The sequence below is a fragment of the Salvelinus alpinus genome, chromosome 6, assembly GCF_045679555.1.
Source record: "Salvelinus alpinus chromosome 6, SLU_Salpinus.1, whole genome shotgun sequence".
Taxonomy (NCBI): domain Eukaryota; kingdom Metazoa; phylum Chordata; class Actinopteri; order Salmoniformes; family Salmonidae; genus Salvelinus; species Salvelinus alpinus.
The window spans coordinates 12,800,526-12,821,751 of NC_092091.1; the positions used below are offsets into that span (position 1 = coordinate 12,800,526).

At 42.1% G+C, this 21,226-nt stretch overlaps 2 protein-coding genes across 19 annotated transcripts in view; one reads left to right on the top strand and one right to left on the bottom strand.

Annotated features, from left to right (window-relative positions):
* The first annotated feature begins 3,750 nt into the window (after nucleotides 1-3,750).
* Nucleotides 3,751-12,285, top strand: LOC139578166 (small acidic protein-like). Of its 5 annotated transcripts, XM_071405450.1 has the most exons (8): nucleotides 3,751-5,884; nucleotides 6,127-6,180; nucleotides 6,351-7,160; nucleotides 7,437-7,590; nucleotides 9,952-10,035; nucleotides 10,395-10,455; nucleotides 10,650-10,773; nucleotides 11,723-12,285. In XM_071405450.1, the coding sequence occupies exons 5-8, from the start codon at nucleotides 9,966-9,968 to the stop codon at nucleotides 11,921-11,923; spliced, it is 456 nt and encodes a 151-aa protein (XP_071261551.1). In that variant the 5' UTR covers nucleotides 3,751-5,884; nucleotides 6,127-6,180; nucleotides 6,351-7,160; nucleotides 7,437-7,590; nucleotides 9,952-9,965; the 3' UTR covers nucleotides 11,924-12,285. The 5 variants fall into 5 exon arrangements, 3 of the variants coding, with proteins under 3 accessions (XP_071261551.1, XP_071261550.1, XP_071261548.1); XR_011675501.1 differs by lacking the exons at nucleotides 10,395-10,455; nucleotides 10,650-10,773; nucleotides 11,723-12,285; XR_011675502.1 differs by lacking the exons at nucleotides 10,395-10,455; nucleotides 10,650-10,773; nucleotides 11,723-12,285 and having other exon boundaries at nucleotides 3,751-5,144.
* A 2,042-nt stretch (nucleotides 12,286-14,327) lies between these two features.
* The window catches only part of LOC139578165 (pleckstrin homology domain-containing family A member 7-like), a 166,436-nt gene continuing 159,537 nt past the window's right edge, over nucleotides 14,328-21,226 (bottom strand). For all 14 annotated transcript variants that reach the window (XM_071405446.1, XM_071405434.1, XM_071405444.1 and 11 more), the window contains 4 exons: nucleotides 19,349-19,561; nucleotides 17,773-17,906; nucleotides 17,055-17,194; nucleotides 14,328-14,921 (listed from right to left, as the gene is read on the bottom strand). In XM_071405446.1, coding sequence (XP_071261547.1) covers nucleotides 14,896-14,921; nucleotides 17,055-17,194; nucleotides 17,773-17,906; nucleotides 19,349-19,561 — 513 coding nt within the window. In that variant the 3' untranslated portion in view covers nucleotides 14,328-14,895. The remainder of the gene's footprint in view (nucleotides 14,922-17,054; nucleotides 17,195-17,772; nucleotides 17,907-19,348; nucleotides 19,562-21,226) is intronic.

The following is a 21,226-nucleotide window of genomic DNA, read 5'->3' on the forward strand; positions in this document are numbered from 1 at the left end:
CAGGTTTGCATAATTTCTAGCTGCAGACTAGTAATTAGTATCTAAGATTTGCTCGTATTCTGTAGCGATCGATAGTTTCAGAGTTTAACCATTTCCAGCCGTGTAGCCAATGCTTCACGTGGTATGGTTAGGAATTCAATAACTATTCGCAATCACAGCTAACGCTGTGGGTTTGCTCAGTCTTGGTACTCAAACCTGTGCCACCTCAGCTTACACCAAGGTATGCATGGTCTTAAGAGGATTTCCTCAGGAGGGGTTTTTATTCGTAACAGTAGAAAAGGCGGTTCTATGATGCCTGATCATGTCTGTGCTCACCGGGGCGGGCCAATGACTTAGTTAAACTTTAAAGGGAATACAATTCTCTCACATTAAAGGTTTGACATCACATGACATCATTTCACAAATAGTTTAATCTTTACTCATTCAGTTTATACAAGAATTAGATGCAAACTCCGTAATTGAGAAATATACATTCAGAGATATAGTTATGTGTGTTTTCTGTCCTCTCTGAGGTCACCAAATGAAACACACTCGTCATACCCGTCCCTTAAGTGTCCACTGACCATTCCCACCTTCTCACAAGTGGACCTTTTGTTTCAAATTCCCATTTTGGGGATTTAGGAGTTCGCCATGTGAAATCATTTGTTCTTTCTGTGTCTCTCCTTCTGCATGGCCAGGGGGAGAGTCTCCGCCAGGAATTGATGGCCTGAGATAACAGAACCTGTGTGTAGGAGAGGGTGAGAGAGAGGGCAACGCCATGATCTATACCCAGAAAGGGCCACGTCATGACATACTCAAAGTGGAAGATGCATTCTAACGTTTAAAAAAAATGTATGAAAAATAAAACACTAACTTCACCATCTACCAATCAGTGCTATTCTTTGCGAGGCATTGAATAACCTCCCTGGTCTTTGTGGTTGAATCTGTGCTTGAAAATCATTACTCGATTGAAGACCTTACAGATAATTGTATGTGTGGGGTACAGAGATGGAGCAGTCATTCAAAAATCATGTTAACCACTATTATTAAACACAGAATGAATCCGTGTAACTTATGTGACTTGTTTAGCAAATTTTTACTCTTGAATGTATTTAGGTTTGCCATAACAAATGGGGTTGAATGATTATTTTTTTATCCCCCCAAAAATGTCACTTTGACAATGTGGAGTATTGTGTGTAGATCAGTGACACGCAATCTCAATGTAATCAATTTTAAATGAAGCTGCTGTAACACAGCAAAACGTGGAAAGAGTCAAGGGGTGTGAATACTTTCTGAAAGCACTGTAGATGCCATGTCACAATACATTGGAAAATTACGTTGAAACAACCTTAACTGAACCACTTTGTGCCCTGTGGGTTTTGTGTGTTTGCGCCTCTCTCCCTAAATGTACTTCGCTATTAGACATCGTACACAAACATGCCCCTTAAATACTTTCCGAAGGCACTGTAAGTCATATTTAATAGAAATCGGGAAACACTGGACAGTTACCTTAAGGCAAGTGGTTGTTTTCCTGTAAGGATACCTTATCCTGGAGAGGTAAACAGCAATTATCAGCAATTAGTAACACACAAAGCATGACAAAACATAAACAGGCTTTTAAAAACTGTAATATCACATTTACATAAGTATTCAGACCCTTTACTCAGTACTTTGTTGAAGCACATTTGGCAGCGATTACAGCTTCGAGTCTTCTTGGGTATGACGCTACAAGCTTGGCACACCTGTATTTGGGGAGTTTCTCCCACTCTTCTCTGCAGATCCTCTCAAGCATTGTCAGATTGGATAGGGAGCATCGCTGCACAGCTATTTTCAGGTCTTTCCAGGAATGTTCGATTGGGTTAAAGTTCGGTCTCTGGCTGAGCCACTCAAGGACAATAAGAGACTTGTCCCGAAGCCACTCATGTGCTGTCCTGTTGGAAGGTGAACCTTTGCCCCAGTCTGAGGTCCGGAGCACTCTGGAGCAGGTTTTCATCAAGGATCTCTTGATGTACTTTGCTCCGGTCATCTTCCCTCGATCCTGACTTGTCAACCAGTCCCTGCTGCTGAAAAACATCCCCACTGCATGATGCTGCCACCACTGTGCTTCACCGTAGGGATGGTGCCAGGTTTCTCCAGACGTGACACTTGGCATTCAGGCCAAAGAGTTCAATATTGGTTTCTTTAGACCAGAGAATCTTGTTTCTCATGGTCTGAGAGTCCTTTAGGTGCCTTTTGGCAAACTCCAAGCGGGCTGTCGTGCCTTTTACTGAGAAGTGGCTTCCGTCTGGCCACTCTACCTTAAAGGCCTGATTGGTGGAGTGCTGCAGAGAGGGTTGTCCTTCTGGAAGATTATCCCATCTCCACAGAGGAACTCTGGAGCTCTGTCAGAGAAACAGTCGGGTTCTCGGTCACCTCCCTGACCAAAGCCCTTCTCCCCCAATTGCTCAGTTTGGCCGGACGGTCAGCCCTAGGAAGAGTCTTGGTGGTTCCAAACTTCTTCAATTTAAGAATGATGAAGGCCACTGTGTTCTTGGGGACCTTCAATGCTGCAGAAACGTTTTGGTACCATTCCCCAGATCTGTGCCTTGACACAATCCCGTCTCTGCGCTCTACGGACAATTCCTTCGACTTCATGGCTTGGTTTTTGCTCTGACATTCACTGTCAACTGTGGGCCCTTATATAGACAGGTGTGTGCCTTTCAAAAACATGTCGAATCAATTTAATTTACAGGTGGACTCCAATCAAGCTGTAGAAATATCTCAAGGATGATCAATGGAAACAGGACACACCTGAGCTCAATTTCCAGTTAAACAAGGTATCTGTTTTTATTTTTAATAAATGTGCAAACAATTTGAAAAACCTGATTTCGCTTTGTCATTATGGGTTATTGTATGTAGACTGATGCTGAAAATATTTTATTTAATCCATTTTGGAATAAGGCTGTAACGTAACAAAATGTGGAAAAAGTCAAGGGGTCTGAATACTTTCCGAATGCACTGTATATGTAACAGTATAGCTTCCGTCCCTTTCCTTGCCCCTACCTGGGCTCAAACCAGGGACCCTCTGCACACATAGACAACAGCCACCCTCGAAGCATCGTTACCCATCGCTCCACAAAAGCCGCGGCCCTTGCAGTGCAAAGGGAACAACTACTTCAAGGTCTCAGAGCGAGTGACGTCACCGATTGAAACGCTATTAGCGCGCACCCCGCTAACTAGCTAGCCATTTCACATCGGTTACATATGTATACATGACATTCTAGACGATTCTGTACTTCCAACTTTATTGCCACAGTTTGGGGAAGGCCCTTTCCAGTTTCTTCATGACAATGCCCCTGTGCACAAAGTGACGTCCATACAGAAATCGAGATCGTTGTCTAAGAACTTGATTGGCCTGCACAGAGCCCTGATCTCAACCCTATCGAACACCTTTGGGATAAATAGTAACACTGACTGCGAGCCAGGCCTAATCACTCAACAACAGTGCCCGACCTCACTAATGCTCTTGTGGCTGAATGGAAGGAAGTCCCCACAGCAATGTTCCAACATCTAGTGGAAAGTCTTCCCAGAAGAGTGGAGGCTGTTATAGCAGCAAAGGGGGACCAACTCCATATTAATGCCCATGATTTTGGAATGAGATGTACGACGAGCGGTGTACATATACTTTTGGACATGTAGTGTATCTATCCCATATCAGAACTCTATCCAGCTAGCGGCGCTGTTGTCCGTTTCAGGCTAGCTACCCGCTGACAAACACTAAAGAACAAGACAACAAGGAAGTAGAATGTTTGTTTTGAATTTGCAACAGGCACATTCCTTACGTGGATTTTAGACGCAGTTAACCGAATACCTAAATCTCAGTCCACTGAAAATGGCAAAATTACAGTCTTTGAGTGTGTTTGTTAATACGCGTTTAACAGTGGCTACCGTAGAGATTATGGGGGCAGTAGAGAAAGTGGTAGCGGAGTACCAGGAGGAGATTTCCCGATCTAAAGTGGAGAATGACCGGCTACGCAGACTGCTGCGGATCAGACCGGAGATGAAACGATGTAGAACAGACTCCCTCCAGTTCTCGCTTACCGTCTCCGAGGAGGAGGTTAACCCAGTGCAGCAGCAATGTGACCAGGAGGAATGGAACTCCAGTCTGAAGACGGATGACCCAGAGCCCATGCAGATTAAAGAGGAAGATGAGGAAGTCGGGACCACTCAGGCGGCAGGGCAGCTTCAAGGGCTGGAGCCTGACATTGTAGAGTTCATGTTCACTCCTTCCTGTGTGAAAAGTGATTGTGATCAGGACGACCTACTTCAGTCCTTGACTCTTTCCCAAACCAAGACTGTGGAGAACAGAGAGAGTGACTCCAAAGAATTGGATCTCAAACCTTTTGGCACAGTGACCCACCTCTGCAATCCTCATGACCCTCGAGATAATCAAGACAATGTCTCCAGCCACAGCTCAGCTGCAAGCAGTGATCTAGTAGGATTTGACATAAGCCCACCATTGGATCCCAACCCACCATTGAGGAAACCCAGCACCACGCCTAAAAAACATGACTGCGGGAAAATATTAAATTGCAAGGGGACCCTGAACAGGCATATACAGACCTCCACAGGAGAAAAATCATTTAGCTGTGACAACTGCAGGAAAAGCTTCAGTCGCAAGGATACCCTTAACATGCATATACGGACTCACACAGGAGAGAAACCATTTGTCTGTGGTGACTGCGGGAAAAGCTTCAGACAGAAGGCTACCCTTAACAGGCATATACGGACTCACACAGGAGAAAAACCATTTAGCTGTGGTGCCTGTGGGAAAAGCTTCAACCATAAGGGAAACCTAACTGTTCATTTACTGACTCACACAGGAGAGACACCTTTTACCTGTGGGGACTGCGGGAAAAGCTTCAGACAGAAATATAGCCTTAAAAAGCATATATCGACTCACATAGGAGAGACATTTAACTGTGCTCACTGCAGGATAAGCTTCAGACACAAAGTGAACCTGGATAGTCATATACTTGCCTTCCACAAATAAACAAAACAGAATGAAAACAAAAAGAAGAAAATGTAACAAACATCTTCTGTCAGGAGTTAGTAATAAAAATGCAGGATATGGACTTCACTGTTAGGAAAGCAAAATTCTAGATCACTCATGTTGTAGGTTTAAGGTATTTACTTTTGTAAAATGTTCTATGTAAATAAAATGTTATTTGAATTACGATATTATGATCAAACAGTTAAAAAGGGCAATGGAAACACTTTAGGAAGTAAATCTCAGCAAAGAGATGTAATCAGTCAACTAATACCCTACAATACTTTAACATAAAAACATCTCTGTATTAAGTATTTTGATCGTCGACAAGGTTAATTTGAGCTATGGTCGGCGCCATTTTTAATTGCCATAGTAACGACTGACGCCAGTGCGTCACTGCCAGGAATCAGTAAATTGTCTGGTATTGAATTTTCGCGCGGAGAGTGAATCGAAGAGTACAAGGACATGATGTCAACAACAATTAGTAATTCAGACATGAACTGTATAGCGCCAGGCTGTACGAATTGGCTCCAAAAAATATATATCGGGTAGGTACCATCGGCTGTCCAAGGACCCACAACTTTTGAAGAAGTGTCTCCATGTCCTAAAGAAAGGAAGGACGTGTCAGCTCGAGCTAGCAAGATCTGTAGGCAGCACTTCGCGGAGAAATACTTTGCGATGAAGGGCACGTTCGATACGGCAACTGGGAGTTTCAGAATGTAAAGGAGTCCTAAACCTACGTTGAAGCCCTCTGCTTGCCCCTCCATCTTCAATTTCGAGGGTTATGGTGTACAGTAGGGGTTACCGACCGACCATCATCAACATCGCTGACTTCGGAGTCCAGCTAAACGTCGGATTGAGGGTCAATGGAGCCTGGTAACGTTAACCGACCATGAGTCATGTTTGTTGTTGACTAGGCTACGGTTAGACCCTGGATAACTTTGTTGTAACTGAGTGGCGCAACTGAAGTTGACATAGCTAATGTTCGCTGAAAAATACATTTTCCTGTATTTGCTGTGTGTGTGTTGACAGCATACATGACTGGTAGCTTGTTAACGCACACTGATATATTTGGGTTCAGTTGTCTTAATCTTAATAAAACATTTGTTTGTTTTCAGGATTATATTTTCATCCCTGAAAAGGTTTTCATCCTGGAGATTGTGCAAGAGGAGGTACATGCAAATCCATGTTATTTCTAAGGCTATTGTTTGTTTATTTCAAGACACAATCTGTCATCCCTGATGCCATTTTCAATATTTAAAATTGACAATATACAGTATATGCAGTGACTCTTGAATATAACTAAAGCTTAATAGATGCCTTAATATTTTTACACCAACAGGAAAGAATGGTTAGTACAGCATGCCAAACAAACCCCTGGTTGCCAGATTGTTCCTGTGCTGCGGTGGAAAAAAGCTCCACCGGGACCATAACTAAAGAGCTCGAGGCCCAGCTAGATTGCTCTCACCACCATCAGTATACAACCGAGTCCTGCCCCTATTGGCCACAGAGCTGACAGAGAGTGAGATGAGTGAAGACCAGGAGTCGCTGTATGAACCTGAGAGCTCAGACACACAATCATCACAGTGCGAACCAAGAGATACAATCGAAGAGTGTGTGCAAGATCAGAAATACATAGTCTTTGATAGCAAGCTGAAGGAGTTGTTCAATGTCTGCCATGAGCCAGGATGTCGAGCTGGTGTCATCATCCCTGAAAATAAATGGTTTTGCCATCACCATGGAGACAGTGTTGTGGGCCACAGGAGGAAGTGGGAGTCCCAGACCAGAGTGGGAAAGTTGTTTGCAGGTAGTGCCATCAGCAGTCTGTCTTCCTTACTGGTGGCTCCCACTCCACATTTGTGGAAACATGTCACCTCCTCAGCCTGGTGCCCATGTCGCTGCGTCAGTTTGCAATCCAACAGCATATCTACATTGTGCGAGAGGTCAACCACATGTGGACCCACCACACGTATGCCATTCTGGCTACAATTGGTGACAGTCCACTGATCGTATCTGGAGACGCATGGTGTGATTTCTCCAGGCCACTCTGCTTCCCACCTGTTCCTCCTCCAGGAGACTGCATGTTACCAAGGTGAAGAATAGTTACTGTTTGGAGACGGAGGGATTAGAGAGATGCCTGCAACACATTGAGGTAAGGTATAGCCTAACCTATCTTTTTTTAGCTGTAAGTGTGTATTTGGTGGATGTATGAAGAGCACGTAGGTACCTTTTTTAGGATAATAATAATAAAATCATTATTACTAACAGGCCCATGGATGCAGTATTGAAACCTTGGCCACTGACAGGCATCCAAGTGTGAGGTTGCACTTGAAGGGCTCATATCTGGCATGAGTATGACCTGTGGCACATTGCCAAAGGTATGTTCAAGTCAGTGACTCAGGGGTCTCATTTACTCCCTGTGTCTCAGGTACTGCCATGGGTGAGGGCAGTAACTCACCACTTGTGGTATTGTGCCACCACTGCTGGTTGGAGTGTCCAGGTGCTAGCAGAAAAGTGGATCACCGCAGTTCACCTCATCACCAATGAACACCAGTGGGTCACTGGAGGCACACTGAACTGCTGTGAGCACCCCCTACACACCTGAAGAAGGAACAGGATGAACACATTGTCAGCAGCTTTTGAGGCAGTGAGGGGAAAAAGTCCTCGAATCAAATGTTATTGGTCATACACACATATTTAACAGATGTTATTGCGGGTGTGGCTAAATGCTTGTGTTCCTAGCTCCAACAGTGCTGTAATATCTAACAATTCACAACAATACACACATCTAAAAGTAAAATAATGGAATTAAGAAATATATAAATATTAGGACAAGCAATGTAGGCGTGGCATTGACTAGAATACAGTAGAATACTATATTTATATATCACAGCTCTGGAAAAAATTAAGAGACCACTGCAAAATGATCAGTTTCTCTGGTTTTACTATTTATAGGTATGAGATTGGGTAAAATTTCATTTTTTGTTTCATTCTATAAACTACTGACAACATTTCTCCCAAATTCCAAATAGAAATATTGTCATTTTGAGCATTTATTTGCAGAAAATTACAACTGGCCAAAATAACAAAAAAGATGCAGTGTTGTCAGACCTTGAATAATGCAAAGAAAATAAGTTCATATTCATTTTTAAACAACACAATACTAATGTTTTAACTTAGGAAGAGTTCAGAAATCAATATTTGGTGGAATAACCCAGATTTTTCAATCACATCTTTCATGCGTCTTGGCATGCTCTCCACCAGTCTTTCACATTGATGTTGGGTGACTTTATGCCACTCCTGGCGCAACAATTCAAGCAGCTCGGCTTTGTTTAATGGCTTGTGACCATCCATCTTCCTCTTGATCACATTCCAGAGGTTTCAATGGGGTTCAGGTCTGGAGATTGGGCTGGCCATGACAGGGTCTTGAGCTGGTGGTCCTCCATCCACACCTTGATTGACCTGGCTGTGTGGCATGGAGCTTTGTCCTACTGGAAAAAACAGTCCTCAGAGTTGGGGAACATTGTCAGAGCAGAAGGAAGCAGGTTTTCTTCCAGGACAACCTTGTACGTGGCTTGATTCATGCATCCTTCACAAAGACAAATCTGCCCGATTCCAGCCTTGCTCAGATCATCACCCATCCTCCACCAAATTTCACAGTGGGTGCGAGACCTGGAGAGGCCTACAAGCCACAGTGTCTTGCACCCACTGAAATTTGGTGGAGGATCGGTGATGATCTGGGGGTGCTTCAGCAAGGCAGGAATCGGGCAGATTTGTCTTTGTGAAAGACACATGAATCAAGCCACGTACAAGGTTGTCTATGTACATAGGGCATCAGCCTCTAAGGTGCAGGATAGAGTAACCGGGTGGTAGCCAGCTAGTGACAGTGACTAAGTTCAGGGCAGGGTACTGGGCGGAGGCTGGCTAGTGATGGCTATTTAACAGTCTGATGGCCTTGAGATATGATGGCCTTCTGGATGATAGCAGGGTTAACAGGCCGTGGCTCAGGTGGTTGATGTCCTTGATATTTTTGGCCTTCCTGTGACAATGGGTGCTGTAGGTATCCTGGAGGTTGTTGAAGGATCTCAAGAATGTTTAAAAAAAAAAGTATCAACCATTTCTGTACATATGCTGCAACGTTTTGAGTAAATTAATGAGCACATTTTAACCCCTTTTTTTTGCCTTCCTATGTGAAGAAGAAATCAACGCAACCGGAAGTTGGAATCGCTAGTTTCCGTTTGAGTTCACAACTGCAACTGTTTGTTGATGGTGGCATAGCTAGCCAGTCTACTGCTATGTCAATATTTTTGATTTAGCTAGCTAAAACAAACATTTTTACGAAGAAAATGAGTTCTGAAGGGAATCGACACGGGACGAAAAGACCTGGTTCTCCGAATGAAGTAGGTGAACTATAGCTAAATGCATTGAACGGGACAGGCCTTGCAGTTCAGCTAACCTTCGTTAGCGAACTGGCTAGCAAGGCCCGTATCTGGTTTGCTTTAGCAAAGAAGTATGCAGTCTATTTGCATCCTAACTAGCTATGCAGCCTGTAACATAATGCGTCAGAGCTCAACAAAGCCATAGAGTAAAACACTTAACGTTAACTGTTTAATTAGCGTTGGTCAACAAATCACAAGTGTTATTTTTAGCTAACTTATTCACATTAAGGTGGCCAGTTTGACACATCATGATGAAGCTTGCCAGCAAGATAGTCAGCCAGTTAATTTAATAAACATTTATTTTGATATAAATGAACTCAAGGCTGTTACTACTAGGCATATGACGTGGCTAGTTAGTGTTATATTAAGATGTGTGACTTGAGCTAATCCAATTGGGAAGTTGTTTGTGAGCTTCGAGCCAAAGGTGCAATAATAGGCCTAGGCTACGTTTTGGTGGGATCCCATTCCTTGTGTACTGTAGGCAATTCTGTGTTGTTCTTGCAGGATGGACCTACTCCATGGGCAGCTGCAGATCTGGGGGACAACGAGAGGAAGCAGAAGTTTTTGAGGTTGATGGGCGCAGGGAAGGTTTGTTTGGTCATATTCTATGTAGACTATTTTTCCCAACCCTCTCATCAGGGACCACTAGACGTTTCACATATGTGGCCCTTACTGGAACACCTGATTTCAAATGTAGCTAAGTCAACTAATCACCAAGCCCTTGACTAGTTGAATCAAGTGTGCCAGTCTGGTACTGGACTATTATTACTGTAACTCAGTTATTATTTAGTTATTGCAGTTACCTCTATTCCACTTGACGGTTACCTCTATTCCACTATTAGATTGAGCCACCATTTTATCGTAGGCTACAATTTATTATCCATATAGCATTGTCAAAGGAGGAACAGAACTGTGGTATTACATGTCTACTGTATTTGGTCCTGCAGAAAGAACACACTGGACGTCTAGTCATTGGAGATCACAAATCAACATCCCATGTCCGCAGCGGTGAGTAACCCTCTTTTGAATTATAGAAAAAGGGTTGTCAAGGTACTGGTATCTTGACAACCCTATTCTACACCCCTTTCAAATGCTTTACTCACAGATGTATCTATCTCATCTAATCTAACCTTTTCCCATATCAATACAGTACTATCTGGGACCAGATAGCACTGTATTTGGTATGATTGGTGTTTCACTAGTTTGTCCTCTGCAGGGGCGGAGGACCAGAGGATGAACTCTGAGCTGGAGTTGCAGTACCAGCAGGGGCTGGATGGGAAGCTGTCAGGCAGGAACAGGAGACACGTCGGACTGGGCTTTAGCGAGGTGAGAGATCACAGACAGACAGAAGTTTTTTTATTTCACCTTTATTTAACCAGGTAAGCTAGTTCTCATTTACAACTGCGACCTGGCCAAGATAAAGCAAAGCAGTGCGACACAAACAACAATACAGAGTTACACATGGAATAAACAAGCGTACAGTCAATAACACAATAGAAAAAAAGAAAGTCTATATAAAGTGTGTGCAAATGGCGTGAGGTAGGCAATAAATAGGCCATAGTAGTGAAGTAATTACAATTTAGCAGATTAACACTGGGGTGATAAATGAGCAGATGTGCAAGTAGAGATACTGGTGTGCAAAAGAGCAGAAAAGTAAATAAAAACAATATGGGGATGAGGTAGGTAGATTGGGTGGGCTAAGTTGAACATCGATCCTAGCAAAGATGGCTGACAAATTGTTCCATTCTGATGAATAGGGGTTCTATGACATCAGACAATCTGCTGTACTATTATCTATGGGGTTGAATGGCTGAAGCAATTTTGGGTACGCTTTCATTCTATTTAGCTGGGTTGTGTTCGTTAGGAACCAAACAGAAGAAAAATCTCCAAAGCCTGGAAGGTACTATCTGAATTTGTCTAATAAAAACTTGTTTTCTGTTGCAATGAACACAATCCTGGCCTGTTACATGACATGATTAGACCGTGATGTAATACTGATTGATTGATATAATCTTATTTTAAGATTCGAGTTACTGATGGTGCTTCTCATTAGACTTGTATGTTTGCATGGCTATGGAGGAATACATCTGTTATCATGGCTATGTAAGATAGCACAGCACATGGAAGCGCCACAACGTGTCAATCTTTACTAAGACTGTTTGTGATTGGCTCAAGTCAGAGGCATAATTTATACAGCCAAAATGTCATGTATGTACTCGCATGTTGCCCCAGTCTCCAGATCTTCATTTTGTGACTCTTCCATTCCGCTCCACAGCCTGACCCAGCCCCACCTCCACCACCCATAGAGGGCCAAAGCAAGGCAGAGCAACCAGCCAGTCCCAATGCCCCAGACAGCCCCTCAGAACCCCAGGGCTCACCAGACAAACCCCCCTCACCAAGCCCAGAGGACAGCACGAAAGACAAGAAAGAGGACAAGAAACACACCTTCAAAATGGCCTTTGTGAAGTCATCCTAAGACTGGGAGAAAAACAGTCACTTTTTTCTAAAGTCAAACCACAGATTTGTACATAAGTCGTTCTTTTGTGTCTCTGCAGTACTCCCAAGCTGATACATGGTAACTTCGTGGTTTAAGATGTCTTTTATGTTTCAATGCTGAGCAGCAAACCAGTAGTGCACTACTGAAGGAGGTAACAATCATTGAGACAGATTTCCCCTGTTGTTTCCTTGTCAATTTTTGTTAGGAATTCCTAACTGAAAGAGGGACTGTACCGACGTGATGTAATGGTTCTGAGATGAAGCAAAAGCTTTAATTAAATTGTGTTGAATGTCTCGTGTTATAAAATGTACTTAAACATCAATAAACTGAAGTAACACACAGTAGGGATGAATATTTTCTCAAATCTCCCAAGGTGGCCATTTTAAAGCGTTTAAAATATGATCACTATAGCAGGGTTCTCCCTGAGCTACGTTGCCGGCTTGTCTGGGCCACTATTTGGTAATGATAGAGTAACTTTGATCAGCAATTACATTTTTGTGAATTGTGAAACAGGCCGTTCATAAATTCCGAGGTTTATCATGTTCCTCAATTAGTTCAGTGCATTTCAGTAGTCGGATATCTCAACACAGAGCAGGCTGTAGCATCATACAAACGACCAAAGATACTAAGCTTGCTAGAAAACCTCCAACGAATGACAAAATATCCTATTTGGTAATATTCGAGTTGACGATTAGCCTATACAGATAGCAAATCAGTGCATGAATAACGGAGAGATGAGGATATTGTTAAAATTAAAAATCCATATCTACTCATACAATTTGTTGATCACATTCTCTACTGAAGCTCTCAGATGGGCAGCAATACGAGACAGCGCAGAGTTATAGTGATATTTAGACATGCATAATGTAGAAGAGCTTTTAAAGACAGGACTGTCCAGCCAGCAATCCCAGTTAATTTGTGTCTATGATCAGAATAAACCCAAGGAAGCACATTAGATGGGCAGGACAACAGTATGTTGATGGCTGTAGATTTGTCTGTTATTTCCATGCTAATGCGACCATTACAATTAAATGGGGAGTCAAGATGTTGGGTTTCAGTGGGATTGGGATGATAGGAAAATAGCCTAGGCTCTATATAAGGCTACTACGTGAGTCAATAGATAAATAATACACTTGGTTTAGGCTACATTGCATGCTAGATGTTTCTGATCAGTGATAGATGAGCAAACGAATACATGAGCTACCACTTCCACCTGTCCGGCCAGAGATCAATTAACCAAATATACAGATGGAGATTCAGTGAAAAATCGCATTGATTATCAAACAAGTCACAGGCTTTTGTTCAGGAGTAGGACAGACTACTCACGCGAGTGAAGATCAAAATCCACTTATTTACATGCTAGACACATTTTCTGATCAGCTAATATATGAGCAAACTAGAATAAAGATGATCAATATACCTAACATTTCCCTTAGCTTAAATAGTTACCAAATATCCAAACTGATTCTGTGAAAACAAAAATCTGACATTGATTGATATATCTAAACGAGTCCCACATGCTTGTCTCAATCAAAAAGGTGCTGAAATGATAATGTAGGTGACCACACAGGACTATTGCTTTAAATGTGTATAACGGTTGCATATGATTTAGGGATATACAGGATAAGCAAGAATTTGATACATGCCTTCAATTGCATTAGCCTATATTTTCATCATTCAGTTGATCATAACTAAGGTTTTTCTCTCTACGTTTTTTTCTAGGCCCAATGGCTGTTTCCTCGTCTCCTCACTGCTGCCACCCGCCTCGTTCTCAAAACCAATTTAAATCATTATACTTATTTTTCTAGACATTTGGCATTTTATTTTCACGGGTTTGTGCTCATTTAATTTCTGTGATGTCTGACCAGGCCTGGTCTCGGGCTTCAAGCTTTACGGGCTTGGGTCGGGATCTAATTTTCAGTTCTGATGAGAACTCAAACTGCATTCGGGTCTGGTGTGCAGTCGAGCAGTGTCAGTTATGTGTGTTTTGGATTGATGGCCACTTTGTGTGAAGTAAATATGCTCAGCTAAAAGGATTCCATGCTACAACCTGTATGCATAATGTGCTTTTTTGTTGTTGCCAAATCTGCTGCTGCGTATGTTGTGTATTTTGTAGAAATGCATTAGTGAGACAATGTTGTAATTTTCCATGTCTTGTCATTAAATGTTTTGGGGGAAATGTTAAGAGTAATCCCTTTAATTGTCAATCGCGCTATAAAGCCGATCTTCAGCACTATGGCTGGAATTGTGCCCAAAATAAACATGCTCGTGATTGAATCGTCTTGCATTTACTGTTTGAAGTGAGTTGATTTATGACACATTGACCGTATAAGAGTGTGTTCATGATTAAATAGTGAGAGAGAACTGGACATGAGGCAACATGTTTTGTTAAAACCTTTATTTCCATAAAACATCATTATGGTTTATTTCCCTTTTAAATGACATATAATACAATACAGTTGATTGGCAAAAGCGTTACATGGCAGTGCTGAGCTACAAAGGGTGCAATTTGGTGCAAGATTGTCTTTCATTAGTCAAAATAAAATAAATATATGATTCATGTCATAATTACGTTTCCATCTCAACGACCTATAAAACATTGCTTAGAACTTATTTAGAAATATAGACCACACTTCAAAAACACAGCTAATGATTCTGTTGCAAAAACTAGTAGTGTTAACAATTACACACAACATTAAAGTGCAAAACACGACTCCAATTCAAACTTAACATTAAGTACACGCACAGTTTCAATGCTCTTGTTGAGATTCCAATAACTCCTTTTGGTTCTTTAAAAGAAAACATTATTATCGCGTTTTAACTCCAATAAAAAGTATTATAAAACATCACTCTGGCATTAATTGCTGAAAATGATTAGTATTAGATCCTTTGCCCATCAACTATTTTCATTCACGGATGTCCTGTCGGTGCCTTGGCGTCTGTGTCAATGGTCAGTCAGCGTTCAGCTGAGCTTTGGCTAAAAGGGGGGGAAAAACATGCTCATGACATTGAAAATACAGACTGTGATGTCTTCAATCTATAGTTCCACCCTCTTTCCAAAATGCCTAAGTAAGCAGTGCTTGTTTGTGTGGAAACAATAAGCCACAACCTTTTTACATTCTAATCATGACCCAACAACATCACCATCACCTGACCCAACAACATCACCATCACCTGACCCAACAACATCACCTGACCCAACAACATCACCATCACCTGACCCAACAACATCACCTGACCCAACAACATCACCTGACCCAACAACATCACCTGACCCAACAACATCACCATCACCTGACCCAACAACATCACCATCACCTGACCCAACAACATCACCTGACCCAACAACATCACCTGACCCAACAACATCACATGACCCAACAACATCACATGACCCAACAACATCACATGACCCAACAACATCACATGACCCAACAACATTTGGACACCAAAAGCCACCATGCCTCAGAAAAGAAACCACCAAAGCACTCCAAGTTGTGAGAGCAGAAATGACACTTAAAGACTACAACTATCCCACTGGGCACAGACGTCAGTTCAACGTCTAGTTTTGATTTACATTTGGTTGAGTTGTCGTCTAACGTGAATTCAACAAAACATTGCACCATGTCATTGGATTTATGTTAAAACTTGGTTGAAAAAAAAGATGAAATCGTCTTATGTTGTATCAATGTCATCACATCGATTTGTTGGGGGTTGAAATGAGGTGAAAACAAGGCTGATTCTACCTTGTGCCCCAGTGGGATGCCAACACAAACACATCACAGAGGCACCTTAAGGCCACGACACTCAAGAGAATATGCAGTGTACCTTCACTAGATCTGTTTATCAGAATCTCACTGTCTGCACAACCAGGGGCAATGAAAGAGGGTCACATTACTGTGTTGTACAGTGAAGATGCCCCTACACGCTGATCTTGGGTCAGTTTTGGGCCAATGTTCTACACTAATGGTTAAGGTTATGATGAGGGAAAACTGATCCTTCACCCCGGAGTGTGCTGCATTTGTCTCCCTTTCTCTGTTCCGATTCTCTTCTTCCAGAAGTGTGCACTGGCATACTCCCCATCATAGATTTGATTCAAGCATTGGCTGGAGGAAGTTTCCACCATTGATAAATCCATACTTCTCACTTTGGGAGAAGGGTTGAGAATCAGGATACTAACTGGGATGGCTTCTCTGAAGGGAGCACAGTGAAAGAATCAATGTCCTACTAGATACTCCATCTATAGCTATATTAAAGGAGTGTTTTATGAAGGAATGAATTAATGGTTATAAAGGGATCAAAGATACTGTAGGCAGTTCAGTGGGAAAAGGGTGTGTTTGTGTGTGTACAGCATGCATAGAGTAGCCTGTGTGTATAGACTGTGTGTGTACACTGTGTAGTATATACACTCAGTGTATTAGGTACACCCATCTAGTACTGGGTCGGACAACCCTTTGCCTCCAGAACAGCCCGACTTCTTTGGGGTATGTAAACGTTGCTCAACTTGTATCTAGGGACCTAACGTGTGCCAGGAAATAATTCCCCACACCATTACACCACTGCCACCAGCCTGTACAGTTGACACCAGGCAGGATGGGGCCATGGACTCATGTTGCTTACGCCAAATCCTGACTCTGCCATCAGCATGATGCAACAGAAACCGGATTTGTCGGACCATGCAATGTTTTACCACTCCTCATTTGTCCAGTGTTCGTGATCGCGTGCCCACTAGAGACGTTTCTTCTTGGTTTTAGCTGATAGCAGTGGAACCCGGTATGGTCGCCTGCTGCAATAGCCCATCCGTGACAAGGATCGATGAGTTGTGCGTTCCAAGATGCCATTCTGCACACCACTGTTGTACTGTGACGTTATTTGCCTCAAAGTCGCTTAGGTCACTCGTTTTGCCCATTCTAACGTTCCATCGAACAGTAACTGAATGCCTTGATGCCTGTCTGCCTGCTTTATATAGGAAGCCACGGCCACATCTGTATGAGCGAACCATTTTCGTGAACGGGGTGGTGTACATATTAAACTGGCCACTGAGTGTATATGTAGTGTGTATGTGTTTACGTGTGTTTTTACACACGTCCATGTGTGTGTATGAGCTGACCTGTGAACTGCTTGCTCTTGATGGAGGCTTCAGAGGCCAAGGCGTGAGACACATTCATAATCCTCTTCTGCTGCTGCATGGCTAGGTCCAGATCAGTGAAGTCCAGTGGGACACCAGACGACGGATGTGTGTTCTGAACACTGACACACAGGTGGGAAGGGAATACAAACATGAGGAAAAAGAGAGGCCGAAACCCAAAGGAAATACAGTCTGTGTCCCAAATGGAACCTTTTTCCCTACCAATTCGGCCCTGGTCAAAAGTAGTGCACTATGTAGGGAATAGGCTCTGGTCAAAAGTAGTGCACTATGTAGGGAATAGGCTCTGGTCAAAAGTAGTGCACTATGTAGCGAATAGGGTGTCATTTGGGACGAACACAATGTTTGCGTTCACTTTTTTGTGTTATGATCTTAAGTTTTAAGCTAGGACCCAGTTTTAAGTCACACCTGGGATTGAATCAGCCACAACCCAACAGTGGATCCAGTGGACCCAGAGACCCAGGATTAGGGACATTACGATGCTTATGATATGTTTTCTTCTCCCAATAAGAAGTACCCAGATTTCTCACTAACAACAACTACTATTTCTTATCAAGAATCTGCCAGATCACTCTAAATTTGCCGTATTTTTTGTATTTTTTTTAACTACTTTGAATTTCTTTTTGTAATAAAAAGTTCTATATAAAATAAATAGATTTTTATGAAACTAAGTCAGGAGTACTTGGATTTGGCCAGGATGTTTATGATGCGTTCTGCTCTGCGTTGACGCTCCTCCATCTGCTCCTGGCTCAGAGGCTCCCCGGGGTCTGACTCCACATAGCGCTCTGAGATAGGCACCTTCTGGGGCTTGGACAGCTACATACACCAATCATAGTGAAGACATCCAGTCAACCAACAAATCCATATTAAAGTGCAATTCCAACACTTTTCAACCTCATTTTCATAATCTCCAGCACAATACCAGTGTCTACATATGTGAAAACGGGCGCATGTCTACGTTTTTAGAAGAAGAAAAATTGAGTAAAATAATTCTACCCGATGACATCATCAAAAGTTTAAACATTTTAAGAAACGTGATTTTCAAAACACAGATTTGTGGTGAAGTGGGGAGCAAGACAATACCCTGCCTCTGAATAGAACCTTTCAATCCTACCCTGTGATGTCATAGAGAAGCATTTTTTTAGGGCTTTTCTTCTTCTCTTTTTAACCACAGATCATAGAAACGTACTTCTTTCAGTTAAGTAGACACTGGTTTGGTGCTGTAGATAACGAATATGAGGTTGAAAAGTGGCGGAATTGCAATTTAAGGCTTAGAACAATATTCAGAAATCATCTGTTTACAGTGCCTTCAGAAAGTATTCATACCCCTCGACTTATTCCACATTTTGTTGTTACAGCCTGAATTCAAAATGGATTACATGTATTTTTTTCCTCACCCATGTACACATAATATCCCATAATGACAAAGTGAAAACATATTTTTTGAAATGCTGGCAAATGTATAGAAAATGAACATTTAGGTTAGTATTGTGGAGTAACTACAATGTTATTGATCCATCCTCAGCTCTCTCCTATAACAGCCATTAAACTATGTAAATGTTTTTAAGTCACCATTGGCCTCATGGTGAAATCCCTGAGCAGTTTCCTTCCTCTCCAGCAACTGGGTTAAGAAGGACGCCTGTATCATTGTAGTGACTGGGTGTATTGACACACCATCCGAAGTGTAATTAATAACTTCACCATCCTCAAAAGGATATTCAATGTCAGTTATTTTCTTCTTCTACCAATAGTTGCCTTTCTTTGTGAGGCATTGGAAAACCTCCCTTGTCTTTGTGGTTGAATCTGTGTTTGAAAATCATTGCTCGACTACAGATAATAGCATGTGTGAGGTACAGTGATGAGGTAATCATTCAACAATCATGTTACAGACTATTATTGCACACAGAGTGAGTCCATGCAACTTATTAACTCAAGACATTTCAGCTTTTCATTTTAAATTAATTTGTAAAGATTTCTACAAACATAATTCCACTTTGACATTATGGGGTATTGAATGTAGGCCAGTGACAACATCTACATTTGATCATGTTTTTATTCAGGCTTGTAACACAACCAAATGTAGAAAGAGTCAAGGGGTGTGAATACTTTCAGAAGGCGCTGCGATGCAGTGCCCTAGACCACTGCGCCACCCGGGAGGCCCCTGAACTTCCCCTTTTTAACCACTTATGTGTACAGGCATAATATTCATCAATAAGGGTGTTGATAGGAGAAAATTGATTGGCCATTCATGAACGTACCTCACGACTGAGGTCCAGGTCGTAGTCGAGGGGCTCCATGTCAGTCCCCCTCATGGGCGTGGCCATCACCGTGAGCCACTCATCTGATTGGATCCTCTCCCTTTCCTTCAGCTCTCTACGCCCCTCGTCGCTCTGGCCCTCGGCACCCTGTCGCTCCACCACCTGAGCTTTCTGCTCCTGCTGCAAATCAAAGTCCTGCTGCTCACGCCTCCACTAGGGGGGGACAAACAACAGTTACTTTATCTGACCACTAGAGAAGGGGTTCTGAAACGGTTTAGGGCCGGGGACCCCTTTTGTGATAGCAAATTCATCAGGGACCCCCCCTTCATAACACACATCTCGAGTGAGATAAAATAAAAAAATAAAAAACAATAGCATACAAGGAGTTTTACTATGACTTCCGCAGTGCATGGCCAGAAAAATCAAGTTTCGGGGCCCTAGGAAGGAAAGTTTTAAAGGCACATTGTATCTGACCACTAAACCAGGGCAAAAAAATACCATGAATAACATTATTTTAGGGATTTTCTCAAACTTTAATCCTTAGAATGGTCCTTTGGAGGAAGGACTGTTGACATATACACTACCGTTCAAAGGTTTGGGGTCACTTAGAAATGTCCTTGTTTTTGAAAGAAAAGCACACTTTTTGTCCATTTAAAATGACATCAAATTGATCAGAAATACAGTGTAGACATTGTTAATTTTGTAAATGACTGTTGTAGCTGGAAAGATTTATTTATGGAATATCTACATAGGCGTACAGAGGCCCATTATCAGCAACCATCACTCCTGTGTTCCAATGGCACGTTGTGTAAGCTAATCCAAGTTTAGCATTTTAAAAGGCTAACTGATCATTAGAAAACCCTTTTGCAATTATGTTAGCACAGCTGAAAAACTGTTGTGCGGATTAAAGAAGCAATAAAACTGGCCTTATTTGGACTTGTTGAGTATCTGGAGCATCAGCATTTGTGGGTTCGATTACAGGCTCAAAATGGCCAGAAACAAAGACCTTCTTCTTTTGAACGGTAGTGTATATCTAAAAGAAAAAATGGCTTTCCTGAAAATAAAAACTATCATTGTATTTTTTTTGTCCTGGTTTCATGAGGAAATTAGATGAATTACAGCATCATCAGAATCAACCACCAAACGATACTAATTAACCTGTGACCACAAACCCACACACTCTCCTTTGCTTTTCCAAACCCATAAACACATTTGTGTTTTGAGTAAATATCTGTTTGTATGACAGTGTGTGTACTGTATGAGTGTATTTGTTTGTGTGTCCAAGCTCTTAAACCCACGCATGCATAATTCCCACTGCAGTGTGTGTAGGCCTCAGCATGTATTCCCATTCTGTGAGGAGAAAGTGCATCACATGCGCTATTGTGCTCGGAGGAAAATCACATCACAGGGAAAATGCATGCATACATATTCATCAAACCCCCGCCAAATGGAAAAACACAGCCAGAAAGATTTTGTAGAAGCAACGTTACTTTATTCTCGAGTGCAGATCTCTACATTAGAAAATAACAGGCGTGAAGGAGTTGTGATTCTTCGTTTTACAGATTCATTTAACATTAGCTGTCCATTATTTCCCTTCCTTTGTGCTATTTTCTCATCCTTGCTGATTTAAAACAAATTGGGATGGGTGAAAGAAATATGGTGGAATTTACACCTGCCTTGATGGTAGGCTTTCGGCAGCCATTTTGCTTATCACTTTCCTTTCATCTGCAGTGAAAGATAAAATTGGCCAATTAATAAGATAAAATAGGCCAATTAAAGGTACTCAGACTGGAGTACTCTCTCACTATGACCTTGACCATGGAAGTGGACCGTTGTAGCGGTCAACCACAGCCAAGTAGAAACGTCTTAGTTGTGGTC

Bases quoted from the DNA above. Each gene is read 5' to 3' on its own strand.
- LOC139578166 (XM_071405447.1), top strand. From the start codon at position 9,355: ATGAGTTCTGAAGGGAATCGACACGGGACGAAAAGACCTGGTTCTCCG. The intron at 10,456-10,663 runs GTGAGTAACCCT...TGTCCTCTGCAG, and splicing joins AACATCCCATGTCCGCAGCG to GGGCGGAGGACCAGAGGATG. The intron at 10,774-11,722 runs GTGAGAGATCAC...TCCGCTCCACAG, and splicing joins TCGGACTGGGCTTTAGCGAG to CCTGACCCAGCCCCACCTCC.